The sequence below is a fragment of the Drosophila sulfurigaster genome, chromosome 2R (assembly GCF_023558435.1).
Source record: "Drosophila sulfurigaster albostrigata strain 15112-1811.04 chromosome 2R, ASM2355843v2, whole genome shotgun sequence".
Classification (NCBI taxonomy): domain Eukaryota; kingdom Metazoa; phylum Arthropoda; class Insecta; order Diptera; family Drosophilidae; genus Drosophila; species Drosophila sulfurigaster.
Window position 1 is genome coordinate 28,257,891 of NC_084882.1, and position 17,950 is coordinate 28,275,840.

A 17,950-nucleotide genomic window follows, 5' to 3' on the forward strand; every position below is an offset into this window, starting at 1 on the left:
TCTTTAGCTGCCTGCCCTCGAAAATCAGTTTTTGATCGTCTTTTGATTTGGCTTTTGCCTAACTGCCCCCACTCCTTTCCTCTCCTTCACCCTTTACAACCTGCCTGCTGTTGGGGTTTGGGTTTGAGTTCACTTCGGGTTCAGTTGGGTTCGGTTCAGTTGGTTTGTTGTTTGCTTGGGTCACGCTTTAATAGAACTATGAGGCTTCCCCAGGTCCGCACAATTATTTTTATGTAAATTATACATAACATCGTCTCTTACTTAGTTTGTTTTTCTTTCACGTTTTGCGTGTCGGCGATTTCCTGCCCTCAGCTCAGCTCAGTTCAGCTCTTTAAGCCACAAACAACAACAACAATTTATCTGTTTCTGACTTGACTTTATTTATTTAAGCGTGTCTTGGCATTTTTATTTTAATTTCCAATTGCCAGCTATAAATCTCAGTCGCTATCTTTTCCCTTAGCTGACTTGAGTCGAGTGAGCAGCAGCAGCAGCAACAGCAGCAACAGCAAATCAATCGCTCAACTTGGCTGCCTGCTTGGTTTGGCTTGGCTTGCTTTACTTTTGTTTATTTATGGCCCTTTGCCCTTGTCTCTGTGCTGTGTTGGGCTTCGATTTCATGCTCATCGCTCTGGAGTGGAAGTCATTTAAGTGCAGACAACGTTCGTGCCACACTTGGTTGCCCCCGCTAGTGCAGAGCTTTTAATGTATGCGCCTAATTTACATTGCCACCGATTGTCGATTACGCCAACTCGACTCGAGAGTGCACACACACAGCTAAAGAGAGAGACTCACCACTGACTCACTGGCTCACTGACTGCCAACTGCGCCTCAACACAACACAACATACAACTGAGTGGCAGTTGTAGCGATTGCAGCAGCAACAGCAGTTGCTTTGGCTCAAACCGCTGCGGCGCGTCAAGCAAATGTTGCACGAGCTGTCGCGACTTTTAGTTGTTGCTAGTTGTGTGTTGCCCAGTCTCGCGTGGTCTGCACCTCAATTCGGTGTCTTGTGTCTTGTGTGTGCCAGTCTGTGCTGAACAACAGCCCCGGTCGCATTCAAAGCCGCGTTCATTCGCTTTATTATTTGCTGCTCGTTGTCGATTGTCCATAACGCGCATAATTGGATTTGCATTTAGTTATTTTTGTGATTGTTTATTTGTTATTTTGCTTTATTGATTCTCGCTATTCTCTGGTGGCACAATAACAACAAGTATTTTTGCCATGGAGAGCATTGTGCCTGTGGCCGAGTTTCAACAGATCAAGCTGCGCCCAGTGCCAAAGATTAAACGGCGTGCTCCTCAGCCGCCAGCGAGCCTCAAGTTGCATAAAAATGTGCGAGACACACCCCAAAGAGAAACATTAATTAAATACACAAACTAATCAAATTGAATTTCTTGTTGTGCTTTGCAGACTTCGTCCACCACAAAGACAACCACGCTCACCACGCCGGCCAAGCTGTATGGCAAGGACTTGAGCGAATACGATGATGTGGATGTGGAGAGCCTGTTGGCGCAGCTCTCGCCCGAGGAGATAACCATACTGGCCAAAGAGGTTGATCCCGATGTAAGTACGAAACATAGATATCAAATGAACTCTGTTGCTCATTATCCTTACACTTACACAGGACAACTTCCTGCCACCAGATCAGCGCTGTGGCTATGAGTGTACCAAGGAAGCCACCGGCCCGTTGAATCGCAAACAGCTCATTGAGCACATCAACAAGCAGGCCATCGAGACGCCCGATCAACCGGAATTCGAACCCTATGTGCAGGGCAAGGTGCGTGGCAAGAAGTGGGTGCCACCGCCACGAGATGCGCGTGAAATTGAGGCAGAGGAACAGATCGCCATCGATATGGGCGAGGAGTATGAGCATGCGTTGAACGATGCCACGCAGGAGGAGATCATTGATTTGGCTGCCATTCTCGGCTTCCACTCGATGATGAACCAGGATCAATACCATGCCTCGCTACTCAACAAGGGCCAGCCGGTTGGCTTGGGCTGGGATGGCATTACAAAGTCCACACAGCAGAAGCTGTTCCCCAGTGATCCGCCCAACAGCACAGACGTTGAGGAGTCGATTAAGCGTGTCAAGGACGACGACAACAAACTGATTGACCTAAACTTGAATAACATTAAGGTGAGCAGGCAATACTTGACTACTTTTTTGAAGGGTATTAATGATGTATCTTTATTGTAGAATATTTCGGATGAGAAGCTCGAACAATTGTTTGCCGCACTGCCTCAGAATGAACATTTGGAAGTTCTATCGCTGACAAACGTCGGCCTGACCGATAAGACAGCTCTCCTGCTCGCCGAAGCGATCGAGAAAAGCAAAACCCTGAGAGTATTAAATGTTGAAACGAACTTTATCAGTCCGCCCGTAATTGTCAGGCTGGTGCAAGCCCTGCTCAAGTGTCACACCATCGAGGAGTTCAGGGCCTCCAATCAGGTGAGTTTACACACAGTTTACAGTCTGCAATAAGTGGCTAATCACATTTTATACACTTCCTTAGCGATCTGCGGTGCTCGGCAACAAGATTGAAATGGAGATCACCAATTTGGTGGAGAAGAACTCATCGTTGCTGCGACTTGGCTTGCATCTGGAGTTCAACGATGCCCGTCACCGTGTCGCCGCCCATCTGCAGCGCAACATCGACAGAAGTAAGTTGGCCGTTGCCATTGGCAACATTGCATCTCCTTCCCGCAACATTTGCAGGTTCTCAACGTTGGTACGACTCCGTTTTGCCGCTCCGCTCGCTAGGCTCGCGATCCCCTCTAAATAACTTTCCACAAGTTTTACAAATAGCTAAACAAAATAGGTCTTCTCATATTACTCGTGTGTTGTATACCTTATTCGCGTTTAGGTGAATTGCAACAAGGTACGTTAGCTTCCCGCGCCGCCACATCGCCATTGCCATCGTCATCCCCATCTACATCAACATCTACTGCATCTGCATCTACATCTACATCTCGCACATCTGAAGCCAACAACATCTCGCCCACCAGGGTGAAGAGTCTGGCTGCTTTCGAGCAGTTTGTCAAGGCTCGCACTTGGACTAATGCAACAGATTCTGCTCATGTTTTGTCATCAGGGCGCATTGCGCGCAACCAACAGGTGGCAACCGCAACAGCTTCATCTGGAGCAGCAGCAGCAGCTGCAACAGCTGCCGATGGCATCGAAGTGATTGCCTCCACATCGTCGGCTGCATTGAGCCTCTTGCGCGCTGGCAATGAGAAGGAGATCTAAAGCGTTTCGTTTCGCGTTTGGTAACCGAAAATGTTGTTGCGTTAGTTCTTTATTCCCCTGTTTCATTTTCATGTGGTAACAAGGTAAAAACTATCGTATCGTTCGTGACTCCAACAATCCAGACGTCGTTCTTTGGCATCTCGTTTCGTTTAGCCTTTTTTAACATCAGCATACGCTCACTCTCGTTATCGTTATCGTTCACTTTCTCGTTATCGTTCACTTTCTCGTTATCGTTCACGTTCTCGTTCTCGTTATCACCTCTCGTTACGTTTCGTTACTCGTTATGTAATTCACCTCGACTCGTATCTAAGTTGAGCTTACTCACCTCATCAATTTCATTGTCAGCAGCGTCTTAACTTAATATATCTATATATATAATTTAATCACTTTTACTTAATTTAGTTAAACAAATTGCTAAGTCAGTCTTACATTTTAAGTCAGATGTTTTTACGAGTGCGCCGAATCATTCTTCACATCGGCTTCCCTCTCTCTCTCTCTCTTTATCACCATAATTATGATGTGTGTACAGTTCCTTTGTCCCCCTCCAAAGAAAAAAAAAACAACGAAATTCCTCTGTATTTATCTGTCTAGTCGCTCCTTGTTTATAGTTCAAATTGACTTGTAATTACCATAGACAAAATGATTCGATTGATTTGCATTATTAACCAATTATTTGTTATATTTAAAAAAAAATTGAACACAACTGTTTTGTCCCAACTCGACTGTAAATTAAACAACCCACCAAAACAACCAACCAACCAATCAAAACAATCGACAACAACAACAACAACACAACGATCTGCAGTCGTCCGCGTGCAAAAATTGAAACCGAATTTGCCGAAATTGATATTGCCCAGCAACGAGGAGATTGAACGTGAGCTGGGCCGATCAGGTTATGGCTCGGCCACGCCCTCGCCGTCACCATCGCCATCCCCATCGCCACAGCCACCGGCGGACTATGATGTGGAGGTCGATCCCGACAACATGGTCATACGCGGTGGCGGCGATGCCTACGATCCAGAGATCGATCCCGATAACATGGTGGTGCCGGGCAGTCGTGCCGTAACGCCCAACTACGACGACGAGGGCGTCTTTCAAGCGCACACGTGAGTGAAGCCATCACAGCCACAGCCACTGCCACCACCACACCATCAGCACACAGCACAGGGAGCGGAGTCCGCCCAGACACCAACCACACCCACAAAAATGTACAGACAGTCAAAAAAAAACCCCGCCGCCAACCACCTCGCCTTACCTGCTCCGTTGTAACGTTGTTGTTATTACGCTCTTACTTTTGAACCACCAACAAATTGTGTTTTTTTGTGTTTTGACCATGGTGTAAAGTAAAGTCTCGTCCCCCCACAACCAACAAATCAAACGTCTTGCAGACCAAGAACGTTAAACGTGTATATAAAAACTCAACTCAACTCAACGCAACTCGTCCTCCACACAATACTTTATACAAAGAACTATTACTTATAATTCTCAACATTCATCGATACTAGCTCGTCTTTAGATGTTGTCGTCATCATATTGATTCATTTTGTATATAACTGGGATACCATGCAACCACAACACCGCCATCAGCATCAGCTGTGCTACTAACCGACCTTCTCCCCCCAAAAAAAAAGCCGTCGAACAGCTCCTAAAATCTTCTCTTCAACGAAGCTGTTCTACGCATTCAGTTTTTGTATCTGTACTTTTTTTGTTCTCCCTTCAGTCTATACTTTTTGTGACCCACCCAACAAAAAAACAAAGTCAGTATTCCGACTCCGATTCAGATTCAGATTCAAAAATGCGCTTTACATTATAATTTTTATTTTTCGTGTTTCGTCTATTTTCATTTGTTTTATGTGTATTCTTTCTTTCTCTCTCCCAATCTCTCTCTCTGTTTCTCGTTTACAGTAAGAAAAGATCTTGAGTTACGCCTGCAGTTCAGATTTTTCAATAACCTGCAAAGAAAATCAACAAGAATTCAATAGGAGCGAAATCGCAGATAAAAACAAAAGAGAATTTAAAACTAAATCAAAGAAACAATCAAAGCAACTAAAAACTAAACAAACATTTTTAAAGAGTTTTGTAATTTTAAAAAAGAAGAAAACAATCAAAAGATAATTAAAGTTGAAAAGTGTAAAAAAAATATATATAAAATCGAACAAAAAGCAAAAAAACACAATAAGAAACAGCAGCTGCAAATGCTCGCGACAAAAAAAAAATATATATATATATGTTAGAGAGACCAAGAAGTAAATAATATAAACTATATACACATACATATACACATATACTACATATTTATAATGCGCAGAACGAACCATATATATGTAAATATATCTACGATATGAAAGAGGAAGGCAATGAAAGAAAATACTATATAGAGAAGAGAAGTCACATACATATATTTTGAAACTGATTTACGACAAAAGTCACAGCAAACAAAACAAAATAAAAACCAAACTCTTTAGGCGTAATGTGTATAATTTTGTCTAATTAATTAACACACAGGTATCTATGAACAATACGCTACGATATATAATTCAGTTATAAACATATACAATATAAATATATTCTAATCTTGTTTGCAAGCGTCGCCGAAGATTCGCCTAACCCAACAAGCATTTTCGAATTGGCCAATATAGCATATATAGCCCCGATATACTCGTATATAAAATAGCGACGCGCTTTTGCAGTATAGAGACAATGCGAATGCGAATTAAAATCCTTTTAACTCCAAAGACTGTTAGCGTACTGATCTTTTTTGTACTACCCAAAAAAAAAGAAAAAAAACTGCAACCTAAATGTATTCTCATCAGATCAGTCATGCATCTGCATCCTTATCTTTTAGTTTTGAACAAATTTATCATTATTTTGCATGTGATTTTTTGAGTATTATTGTTATTAAGTTCTTTGTGGCATGCAATCTACACAAATCGCACAACCTTAACCCTCTTCCATCTGCTTTTTGTTATTCTACTCACACGTTGCTATCGAATATGAACAGAGCTCTAATGAACTTCTCTTCGTATAGGAATTAAACTGCGATGTACATTTTTAAGTGAAACTAAAAATCGAAAAATAAACAACAAGAAATCAACAAATAACTGCAATAAACAAATAAAGAAATTAAATGTAAAATCAATATAAACAAAATAGCAATATCAACAATATGTTTATGCTCTTTTATAATTCAAAACAAAAAATCAATAAAAAACAATAACAACAGCAACAGAAAAAGCAGTGCCAAGCAACAACAACCAAACTAGTGTAGCCTACTTTTCAGCGTCAAAAACCATATATTGAACAGTTGGTACCCAAAAACTATTTCTCAGCTCGATTTGTTGTTCGTGCCACAGCTTTGCCAACCGCCGCCAAAACTTTAACAAAATTCCCAACTAATTGCAAACAAAACTTCCTCCCCTGAACATTTTCCCAACTCTGCCCGAAACTAATGCGAAAAAATATGAAAACTACTAAAACTTAAGACTTTTTATGCTCGAAACTTTTCTGACTTGAGAGCAGACTTTTTTGCTGACTACTAAAAACAAATAAAAAGAAACTATAAAAGTGTCTTTTCCACAAAGTTGAATGTTTTTACCTACTTGATTGATTGATTGATGATTGAATATTTGACATATTGTTGTAAACTTTGTATTTTGTATAACCCGAAAATAATATTAATCGATCCCTTTGTGCAACAACTTGACTAATCACATATTTGTATTTGTTTCTCTTCTCTTCCCCCAAATCCCAATGTTTCTCTCTTTCTTTCTCTTCTTTCTCTATGTCTTACAGTACGTGTGAAACGCCTGAATCAGCGTAAATAAAAAGACACAATCAAGCAACAACAAGAGCAACAACAACAACAATAAGAACAACATCAACAAATTGTGTGTCTCTCTGTGTGTGTGTTTGTTTCTATTGTCCAACTTTCTACTAATTACCAACAAACCAGCAACACCACCAACAACAACAACATCAAGAACAACACCAATTGAAGAAACAACAACTGCAACAAGATTCTACAACAAAACCAGCTATGTGATTTCCCCCCTCCTCTTGTAAAACAACAACAATTGAAACAACAACACCGACAACAACAACAACAACAACAACATTGAACCCAGACCCAGACTACACCCACAAAAAAAAACAACCAACCAACCAACCAGCCAACCAGCCGCAAACTAACACCGAAGAATGATGTTAACATGCAGTACGTAAAGTATCTGATATCTGTTAGCTACATAAAGTATCTATAAGGCGTCAAATTGAATGTAGCTTATAAGTAGCTTAGCAAATATTTATAGCACAACTTAACAGGTCTCTCCTCTCATATCAATCAACTTTTCTTGTTTTTTTTTTTTTTCTTTCGTTTTACTTTATTCTTAATATCAACTTTAATGTTGACACTTGAAATCAGCTGCAAGTGTTTATCGTGCGTCATGACTCGTTTTATAAATATATATATATATATACGCATAAGTATTTAACCATTCTTTTTTTGATCCGCTGTTGGTGTTGCGTCTCTTAACATTTATGATTTTATTTATGAATCTGTACTAAAATGCATTTTATGAATTCTTTTTACAGTTGGTCGCCAGCGTCGTATGGGACATCTGAGCAGGAATTATACCATTGGCGTTTGGCAATAGGCACCGAGACGTTCTGGAGCATCTGGGCTGACTATTACCATATACTCATCTATGTATACATCCTATACATGCTTATATGAATTATGTAGCTTATACATATGTACGTCGTCATCGTCGTTGTTGTTGTTGTTGAGACGCCCTCGCACTCAGCTGGTTGCTCATCTTTTGTTCAATGTTTGTTGCGTTCGATCATTTTACTTTAATTTATTTTTACAAAAAGAAAATTCTTTTATTTTTTTTTTGGGCCACAATTTATGGTCTTTGTGTTCGGTTATCATATGCCTAATCATTTGTTTGTTATTCGAGTTATGCAAATGTTTGTTGTCACACACACACACCAACACACACAGATAAACACTTAAAAATTAAATTCATGTTATCTCAATACGATACACAAACAATTGGCATTACAACAATAACCAAAAAAAAAACGAAAAAGTAAAAACTCAAGCAGCTTTTATTGTGTCGAACCCTTAACAAAAAAAAACAAAAACATATTCTTTCCTTAAGCAAATTTGTCAATTGTTGTTCAGATTTACGCTGCAGATTTTTAATTGTTGTTTTTTATTAGATTCGGGTAAAATCAAAATTTTATTTTAGTTTTAATTAATGCTGCTGCACACTCTGCAAGTGCTTGAGCTTATATTTACACATGCATACACATACATAATACATAATACTACTTTATATATTATATATACATACAAATATATATACATATATAGCCATGGTCTCTGAAACAATTCACTGCTATTGAATTATAAAATTGCCTAAACATAATATTACAACTATGTTAAAATACGCATAAAACATAAACAAAAACAAACAAAGAAACGGATACAATTTGTATATTGTAATGATATATCTTACTTTATATGATCTGATATAATGCAATGCTTTTAAAATACAATTTTTAAAAATCATCATGTAAAAAACATTAAAATTAAATAAACCAAAAAAAATTTAAAAATAATCCACACGAGTATTTCTAATCAGGAAATCAAATTCAATTCAATTCAAATCAAAATAGTTGTTAAAACCAATATTTGTGCACGCAATTTGTGTGCAATTGATTAATGGAAAATTTGTGGCATTTTTGGTGACAGCTGTGCCAGTTGATTCAAGTCAAACAAAGATGACGACGATGATCTGATCCGATCTGATTATGCGTATAGCCCAGAAGTGTGGCCGAAACAAACAACCGATATCCCGTTTCCACATTGTCGTTGCGATAAGTGCTCGGCATTCAACAGCAGCCACACAGCATCCGGCTTTATCAGTTAGTCGCCAACGGGCCAAGTTAACAGTCGCAGTTAACGGACAAGTGAAGAATCGTGCCACAATGTCCACACTCGAGAACGAGGTAACTTTCCGCAAGCAAGCGGAAGTGAATCAGAATCTAGAGGCGCAATTTCGCAGCTCCTCGACGGACTTTATATTGCTCACTGATCATCGCACCTCCAAGTACAAAAGCCTTGAGCAACTCGAAGCAGCCAAGCAGGAAAATGAGCCAGCTCCTTCGTGTTGTGCCAACTACCTGAGGAATACATTTCGGATGAAGACGCTGAAGAAGCGATTGCCCATCATCGGCTGGCTGCCCAAGTACAACAAAGCGGATGCCTTTGGCGATATTATTGCTGGCTTCACGGTTGGTCTCACAGTGATTCCTCAGGGCTTGGCCTACTCCGGTGTCGTAGGACTGCCGGCAGAGTCAGGACTCTATGGCTCCTTTTTGGGATGTTTTGTGTACGTTTTGCTGGGCACTTGCAAGGATAATACGATAGGCAGCACAGCTGTAGCCTCCTTGATGACATTTCAGTTTGCTCGCGGTTCCTGGGCACGTTCGGTTCTGCTCACTTTCCTCACCGGGTTGATTGAGATACTCATGGCAATCTTTAAATTGGGCAGTCTGGTGGAGTTTGTGTCAGGTCCTGTGAGTGCAGGATTCACCAGCGCCGTTTCCCTGATTGTGCTCACCTCCCAGATGAAATACATACTCGGTGTGAATGGTGATGGTGCTTCGTTCCTGGAGAGCTGGATTAACATGATCAGCGACATCAAGAACATACGCATTTGGGACAGTTGTTTGGGTTTCGGCTGCCTAGCGCTGCTGCTTCTTATACGCAGTTTGAGCAGGTTCCGAGTGGGACCCAAGGAGAAATCGCAACGCAGCCAGCTGCAGCGTGTGATCAACGAGGTGATCAAGTTTCTGGGCGTTACACGGAATGCATCGGTTGTGATTGGTGCCACTTTGATAGCCATGTATCTGGAAGGTAATGGCAGCAATCCTTTTGTGCTCACCGGCTACATTCCACCGGGACTACCGACGATATCGCTGCCGAAATTCTCCATCGAGGCGCAGCCGGGCAATGCGACTGCCGGAATTCCTGCAGTGCCTGGCGAAAGCTTCTTCGAGATGGTGCACACTTTGGGCTACGGTTTAATTATTGTGCCGATTATAGCGTTGCTCGAAAATGTTTCCGTATGCAAGGCTTTCGCCAAGGATCGTCAGATCGATATTAGCCAGGAGTTGTTTGCCACAGGCGTGGCAAACATTGCCAACTCCATGGTCAGTGGATATCGCAGCAACGGCGGCTTAGCTCGCTCTGCTGTCAATAATGCCAGCGGATGTCGCACCAATATGTCCAATTTATATATTGGCATGATTGTGGTGATGTCAATCAGCTACCTCACCGAATACTTTTACTTCATTCCGAAAGCTGTGCTAGCTTCCATCATCATTTCCGCTGTTGTTTTCCAGATGCAATATCAATGTATTATGCCCATGTGGCGCAGCAAACGTGAGTTTCGATTGCTTAACCAATTTTATCATTACATTAATTATTATTTTATTTGTTTAGGCTCCGATCTTGTGCCTGGCGTGTTTGCTTTCATCACCTGTCTGGTGCTTCCTTTGGAAATTGGCATCACAGTGGCCATTGGCGCTAATCAACTCTACATACTTTATCATTCTGCAAGACCCAAAGTTACACTTGAGCAGCTGGAAACGGATCAGGGCATTAAGTTTGTAAAGATTACACCCGATCGATGCTTAATATTTCCCTCGGTGGAGTTTGTGAGGAACATGGTGCTCAAGTCTGGCAGCAAGACAACGCTGCCTGTGGTCATCGATTGCACTTATATTTATGCTGCTGATTTTACCGCTGCCAAAGTCATCTCCTCCATGGTGGATGACTTCCGGCGGCGCCAGCAGAAGATTATATTCTTCAACCTCAAACCGAGTGTGGTCAGCATCTTTGAAGGACTCAAGACCAAGCTGGTGTTGTGCTATAACATGCATGCCCTCAACCAGGAACTTCTGCCGAATTCCGCAGAGAATCTTTCGCGTTCAGTGGACTCGCTGGACATTGAAGGCGGCACAAATGAGTGTGTGAGCATGACCAGCACTAGCACCTTATCACTGGCCAAATAATAAGTGACTTATATAACGATATATATTTTAAAATGTAATTTCTTAGTAGTAATAAAATATAACTTTTAAAGCAGCTTAGTGTAGCATATGACGACGTTGCAGCTTTGCGCGAATTTCAGTCATGCGACGCTCTCGAGTCGCACGCTGCTTGGCTTCTTGAGCGGCACATGCAGCGTGCTCCGCTGCCTTCTTTGTACTCTTGTAATCTGTTCGTGCCAGATCCAGTTGCCGCAGCAACAACTCCACTCGCTTCTTGGCTGCCTCCACAAGCTGTTGCTTCTCGGCCAACTCTTGCTGTGCTCCATTCGCTGCCTGATCCGAGTTGTGCACATTTGCCTGAGCATTCCTCACTGCTTCAGCCAAGGTCTTAACTTGCACGCCCGCCTGCTTGGAAGCCTGTGCGGCAGCATTACAGTTGCCTTGGGAACTCTGCAAGGATGCAGCCTCCTCCTGCACAACCAGCTCACCCTCACGCACCTCTGACTCCAACTGTTCAACGATTTGCTGTTTGCCTGCCAGCGCAGCCTCTGCTGCTTTAGCTGCTGCCAACGCTTTGTCTGCCAGCTGAATGATAACTTGATGCGCTGCATTTTCCGCAGCTGGCAACTGTGCATCCGATGCGGCCTTTGCCTCTTGGGCAGCTTTAATGGCAATGCTCGAAGCCTTGTGCTTTGAGCTGACTACTTTAATATTACAAGTCTCTTTAGCACCTTTGCTTTCCTCCATTGAATTGCCACATTCATCAAATACCAAATTGGATGCATCCATTGGCTGTGTGTCCTGTGGGTTGGTCAAATTACTAAAGCTTCTCAATGAAGGAAGTATTTTCAACTCACCTTCTCCAACTTATAACCAATAGTAAGCGGAATCATTGGCACAACTAACAACATTAACAGCATAAGCTTTCTTACATATTGTTTATACAGAATCATTTCGTATGCTTTCAGTTAATATTTTTCGTTCATTGCCAGCTAAACAAAATATTTGATTTAATTTTGCTCACAACAGAGCTTAGAGATTTACGTAAGATGACAAATTCCCAATGCGTTACGAGTCCTTGGCATTGATATTAATTCTAAGCATCCTCCTGATGGCCAATTTCAATCCTGTGTGTGCTCGCAGATTCCACTATCATCACAAGAGACAAAGATCGGGCCTCGATCCAAACAGTAAGCCTTTATTTTGTAGAATTGACCTAAACTCCACGAAAATGGCCTCCAAGGCTGCGGATGAGGCTAAAGCTGCCAAGGAAGCGCAGCCCTGCGCCAGCGAGGAAGCCAAACAACGTGTCATGAAACAAATGGCGAATAAAGCCGAGCAGGCGGCTAGAGCTGCCGAGCTTGCCTTAAGCGGAAGAAAGTTTCTACTTGAGCAATTACAAGTCAGTCAAAATGAAACGGTTGATACAATTGAGGGTGTTGAAAGTGATTTAAAAAACAGTCGAGAGAGTATGGAAACCATTGCTCTTATAAACACCCAAATCAAAGAGACAATAGAGGAAATGCAGTGTTTACAAGATGAGGCCGAAGCGAATCTTGCCAATTTTAAAGAAGTTTCTGATATTATTAAAAAAGATGTGCAGGAAAAGCAAGAAGTACTATCACATGCGGAAGAGCGGTCTTGTTATCTGAAGGATTGCTTTATAAAAGCCAAAGAGGATCTAGAACGCACAGAGGTCATTGCCGAGCAGGCAGAGGAAGCGGCGAGTGAGGCACAAGAAAGAATCAAAGCTGTGCATGATGCGATTGAGAAAATAAAAAGACTTAGGAGAAAAGATAGCAAATCGTTGAACAATATTTTCAAAAGGCTTATTAAAAAATAGTTCTCTTTAATATCCTTAATATTTGTTAGAATAATAAAAACAATTATATATTTTTTATTAAATTTCATGTAAAATATACACTTCTAAAGCTATAATTCGACAATATCCTCAACAATTTACAAAGGACTACAAATTGCAATGACCCACCTCGAAATATTACAAGTGTTGGATTCTTATATGACGCCAACATACTTGATTACCTATAGATAGAGCTAATTTATACGAACCCCGAGAGCTATATCCCTTAAGGATACGTCAGGATTTGATCGAGATATTAATAATTTTCGTTTTCTGAAATTACCTGATTAGTTGCCCCTAAAAGTATGCAACAGAATCGATGAATTTCAAAGATTTTTCGTATGAACATTTTTAACAATTTTACAAGGGAAAATGTTGCCAATCTGTCAAAATCCTTGATATCTCAGCCATTTGAAGGATTAGAGTGATGTCCTTTGCACCATTAATAGATCTCATCATATGAAAGCTGATTGTGAAATCAAAAGGACAAAAGTCCTTTCAGGAGCCGAGTTATAAGGACTTTTTACTATTCAGAAAATAGGCTATAACTCGGCCATATCCTTTCTGATCCTGACAAATCATATGTCAATCAACTTGTATTAAAAAGCCCTATCAACTCGCCAAAGGACATTAGAATCGTCCTTTTACTTTTCGAGATATCCTGGATTTTATGATTTTCAACAAGTTCCGTTGACCATCAAACTCAAATTTTACAAGTGTTAGATTCCTTTATAACCTCTATAAATTTGAATGACAATCTAAAGAACCCTTTTTTGTTAGCTCAAATAACTATGTCCTTTAAGGATCCGTCAGGATATGGACGAGATATTAATAGTTTTCGATTTCTGAAATTACCTCTTTAGTTGCCCCTAAAAGTATGCAACTTAATCCAATCATTTCAAGAATTTCATACAGTCTCAGCCCTCGCCTCGTTGCATTCGGACGTGCGCTAAACAGATCTCCGCAAGTGATCTTCACAATCTCTTCTTTGTGCTTCCTTCGTTTACGCGATCTATTTATAGCCACTGCTTGCGGTGGCGGCAGCTTATTGCGGTACTTTACAGCTATAAGCGAGGCTTCAACAGTACTTTGTTTACCTCTCGCCCTGCGCTTTGCGCTAGCGAGAGGTTGGTACAGTTCCACCAAACGTTCTGAGTTTGTTTACAATTGCTTATTTACTTGTAAATAAGATCAATTGTAATTATGGATGGAGACTCATCGTCGCAGTCGTTGCCTAGCAATAGGCAATTTAAACTGGGAGAGATGAAGGAAATTGCTGGCGTAAGCCCTCGATCTTTACGCAACCAAATTTATGCTGATTACCATAGCAAACCGGCAAGTTTGTCAAATTCGTCTCTGACAATTACAACCAGCAGCGATACCAGCGTTACCTGCACAATATCTATTTCCAAAAGCAGTTCGATATCTGCTTCTACATATACTGTGGCTTCTACAGTGGGACCCAATGTTTCCACGGCTTTGGCTTCATCGACACCTAACACATTGTTGAGTGACTTCTTCACAAAAATGGCTCGAAAGAAAAATGCTCGTTTCAATCCCGTGAGCAGCATATAAGCAAGAAGCTTAAAGTTTCTGCAAGCCCACCCAAAACTATTACTAAAGCTAAGCTGCAGGTCGCGAAAAGTCCAAGTGAGAGAATTGACTATTCCGCATCCACGTCCAAGGCAGCGGCACTAAGCAATAACCGTTTTGCAGCTCTGGACGAAGAAGCTAGCCATGTAATGCAGATGGACTCACAAGAAATTGGTTTGGACGACGAACCAGAAACACCTGTAGATGCCAATGAGTATGAACATACCCAGAAAACGATCGCTAAGCCTCCTGCTATTTGTGTGCCTAATGTTGACAACCCCATAGATTTGGAAATGGCCTTGGACTCGTGCGTTGGTGTCGACAACTACAGTATTCGTACCTCTAAGTTCGGTGTGTCAAGAATATACACTATCAACTCTGATGCTTTCCGAAAGACGGTTAAGCATTTAAACACTCTTAATTGTCAGTACTGGCACCATCAACTCAAGGAGGATAAGCCGTACAGGGTAGTCATCAAGGGAATTAATGCCAGCGTGCCCACAACCAATATAAAGAACGCTCTTGAACATCTTGGCTTTGAAGTTCTCAACATTTACTGTCCCAGAAAGGCAGACTGGCGCAATATTGAGATTAACGCAGAGGATGATGAAGCGACGATCAACTACAAGACTCGGCAAAACCTATTTTTCGTCAATCTTAAACAAGGGCCACAAGCTACAGAGGTCTTAAAACTACATAAACTTGGCAAGTACAGAATTACTGTTGAGCGCGCTTCTCGTAGAAACGAAATTTTGCAATGTCTCAAATGTCATATGTTTGGTCACTCCAAAAGTTACTGTTTCCAAGAACCAATCTGTGGCAAGTGCGCTGGCTCGCACACGACTGGTTCGGTACTATGCACTAGTGATGATTATTTGTGCATCAACTGTGGTGGTGATCATGCTTCAACAGATAAAAATGTCCAGTCAGGGCTGAAAAAGCAGAATGCTAAAACCAAAACCAAGGCTCCTTGCCTCCAGCAACAATGCCAGAGCAAGACATAATCAGGACGTCACGCGGAGTTTCATCCCTGCTAGCACTGTCAGTTGCAATATGTCCTACGCTGAGGTAGCTCGCCCCAAACGGGCTCAACCTGGACCAAGCGCTCCTAAACATAACCAGCGAGAAACAAACGTGCTGCCTAATAATAAATTCCTGGCGTTGGAGAACTCCATAATGGAGATCAACGCAAGAATGGATCAATTATTTAAGCTGGTCCAAGAAACATTGGAGGCAAACAAGGCATTTCGAGAACTGGTCACGGTTCTGATTTCTCGTATGCCAAAATGATGCAACCGACTGTTAAAATCGGATTGTGGAATGCACGGGGACTAGCTAGGGATTCTGAAGAGCTCCGGCTTTTCCTCAGTGCTCATAATATAGATGTTATGCTAGCCACAGAAACACATATGAAAGAAGGACAGCGTATATTTCTGCCAGGATATACTTCTTTCCACACCTATCACCCCAGCGGCAACGCCAAAGGTGGCGCCTCAGTGATTGTGCGCTCCACATTGAACTATACTCCACAATCTTCTATCTCAACTGTGGACAGGCAAATAGCTCGAGTGAATCTACTAACATCGGAGGGATAATAGAAATCGCGTCCGTGTATCTCCCACCCAATGTACCATGGACCCGAGTGGGATTTGAATCCCTGTTCGCCGAGCTTAGTAACAAATTTATTGCTGGAGGTGACTTCAATGCCAAACATGCATGGTGGGGCCCCACGAGTGGCAATCCGAGTGCCTACTCAAGAGGCAAACTGTTGCAAGAAGTAGTAGCGAATGGCCCATACCAGATTGTGGCCACGGGTGAGCCCACTTACTATTCCTACAACGCACAAATTACACCATCAGCAATAGATTTTTTTGTTACCAATGGCATCAACAGCAATAGGATCCATGTCAGAACGCTCCACGAACTTTCTTCGGATCACACTCCTATATTGGCTGAAGTTCACGCTACTCCGTCAAGGAAGCCACTACGCGATCGTATACTCTCTCGTGGTGCCGATATCAACATTTTCAAGGCGCACTTGGAGGAGGAATTGGACATCTACATGGAAATTCAAGTGGAGGAGGATATTGACAACGCCATCAATATTTTCATGAACCAACTAACTCAAGCTGCAACAAGAGCTGCTCCTAGAGACCTACAACAAGCGAGTGAACAACGGCAGCTTCAGCTTCCTCCTGCAATCATCGAACTCCTCCGAATTAAGCGCAAAGTCCGAAGAGAGTACGCCAGAACTGGTGATGCTCGAATCCAGCAGATTCACAATAGATTGGCCAATCGTCTTCGCAAAGTGCTGGCTCGCAGGAAACAAATGCAAATTGGCAACATGCTCGATAGCCTAGGGACGGATGCTTCTACTAACTACTCCCTGTGGAAAATAACTAAAAGGTACAAGACGCTGCCCACAACAAAGTCTGCTTTTAGAGACCCTGCTGGAGGCTGGTGCCGCACAAGCCGTGACAAAGCAGAAGTGTTTGCCAACAACTTAGAGCAACGTTTTAAGCCACATGACTTTGCACAAGAGAGCCATCGCCGAATGATTGCGGAGTCACTTGAAACTCCTTTTCAAATGGCCTTGCCCGCAGATCCTGTCACGCTGGATGAAGTTAAACATTTAATTTCGAAATTAAAAGTGAAGAAAGCCCCTGGCGAGGACTTGCTGGACAACAGGACCATCAGAATACTTCCAGATCAAGCTTTGCTATTCTTGGTCCTCATCTTTAACAGCATCCTGCGTTTGGGATACTTTCCGAGAGCTTGGAAGTCGGCGAGCATCATTATGATACTCAAACCAGGAAAGCAACCATCAAATGTGGATTCTTACAGGCCTATCAGTCTTCTTCCTTCTTTAGGAAAAATAATGGAGAGACTGATTCTGAACAGAATGATGAGTGTCGAGGCTGTCACCCGTGCGATTCCCAAGTTCCAGTTTGGTTTTCGCAGACAGCATGGCACCCTGAGCAACTCCATAGAGTTGTCAACTTTGCGCTGGAGGCCTTGGAGGAGAAAGAGTACGCGGTGGCTGCTTTCTTGGATATCCAGCAAGCTTTTGACAGAGTGTGGCACCCCGGACTTCTTCACAAAGCAAAGAACTTGCTAACACCTCAGCTTTTCTTGCTAATAAGGAGCTTCTTAGAAGGACGCACTTTTCATGTGATGACCGATGG

General features: G+C 42.0%; 4 protein-coding genes across 17 annotated transcripts in view; 3 read left to right on the forward strand and 1 right to left on the reverse strand.

The window, feature by feature from the left end:
• The window catches only part of LOC133838936 (tropomodulin), a 50,268-nt gene extending 42,306 nt beyond the window's left edge, over positions 1-7,962 (forward strand). For 4 of the 14 annotated variants that reach the window (XM_062270198.1, XM_062270204.1, XM_062270201.1 and 1 more), the window contains exons 2-6: positions 1,411-1,563; positions 1,625-2,137; positions 2,198-2,449; positions 2,514-2,661; positions 2,865-3,262. In XM_062270198.1, coding sequence (XP_062126182.1) covers positions 1,411-1,563; positions 1,625-2,137; positions 2,198-2,449; positions 2,514-2,661; positions 2,865-3,247 — 1,449 coding nt within the window. In that variant the 3' untranslated portion in view covers positions 3,248-3,262. Of the gene's footprint in view, positions 1-1,206; positions 1,333-1,410; positions 1,564-1,624; positions 2,138-2,197; positions 2,450-2,513; positions 2,662-2,864; positions 3,263-4,052; positions 4,354-5,152; positions 5,753-6,275; positions 6,551-7,039; positions 7,432-7,837 lie in introns of those variants that run through there. The other 10 variants (XM_062270207.1, XM_062270210.1, XM_062270209.1 and 7 more) reach the window with 8 other exon arrangements.
• A 1,000-nt stretch (positions 7,963-8,962) lies between these two features.
• On the forward strand, positions 8,963-11,332 carry LOC133838935 (sodium-independent sulfate anion transporter). The gene is made up of 2 exons (XM_062270197.1): positions 8,963-10,700; positions 10,761-11,332. The coding sequence occupies exons 1-2, from the start codon at positions 9,065-9,067 to the stop codon at positions 11,330-11,332; spliced, it is 2,208 nt and encodes a 735-aa protein (XP_062126181.1). The 5' UTR covers positions 8,963-9,064.
• Positions 11,333-11,350: 18 nt separating this feature from the next.
• Positions 11,351-12,310, reverse strand: LOC133838937 (uncharacterized protein CG45076). Its single transcript, XM_062270213.1, has 2 exons — positions 12,169-12,310; positions 11,351-12,112 (listed from the first exon to the last, which is right to left on the reverse strand). Exons 1-2 carry the CDS (start codon positions 12,262-12,264, stop codon positions 11,408-11,410), a joined length of 801 nt encoding a protein of 266 aa, XP_062126197.1. The 5' UTR covers positions 12,265-12,310; the 3' UTR covers positions 11,351-11,407.
• A 64-nt stretch (positions 12,311-12,374) lies between these two features.
• LOC133838938 (plectin) lies at positions 12,375-13,484 on the forward strand. The gene has a single exon (XM_062270214.1). It carries the CDS (start codon positions 12,375-12,377, stop codon positions 13,152-13,154), a length of 780 nt encoding a protein of 259 aa, XP_062126198.1. The 3' UTR covers positions 13,155-13,484.
• The last annotated feature ends 4,466 nt before the right edge of the window (positions 13,485-17,950 follow it).

What these genes read in the sequence shown, in the direction of transcription:
- LOC133838935 (XM_062270197.1), top strand. Translation starts at nt 9,065, where the DNA reads ATGCGTATAGCCCAGAAGTGTGGCCGAAACAAACAACCGATATCCCGT. An exon ending in GCCCATGTGGCGCAGCAAAC is followed by an intron (nt 10,701 to 10,760) that starts GTGAGTTTCGAT and finishes TTATTTGTTTAG; the next exon opens with GCTCCGATCTTGTGCCTGGC.
- LOC133838937 (XM_062270213.1), bottom strand. Translation starts at nt 12,264, where the DNA reads ATGATTCTGTATAAACAATATGTAAGAAAGCTTATGCTGTTAATGTTG. An exon ending in TTGGTTATAAGTTGGAGAAG is followed by an intron (nt 12,113 to 12,168) that starts GTGAGTTGAAAA and finishes ACCAACCCACAG; the next exon opens with GACACACAGCCAATGGATGC.
- LOC133838938 (XM_062270214.1), top strand. Translation starts at nt 12,375, where the DNA reads ATGCGTTACGAGTCCTTGGCATTGATATTAATTCTAAGCATCCTCCTG.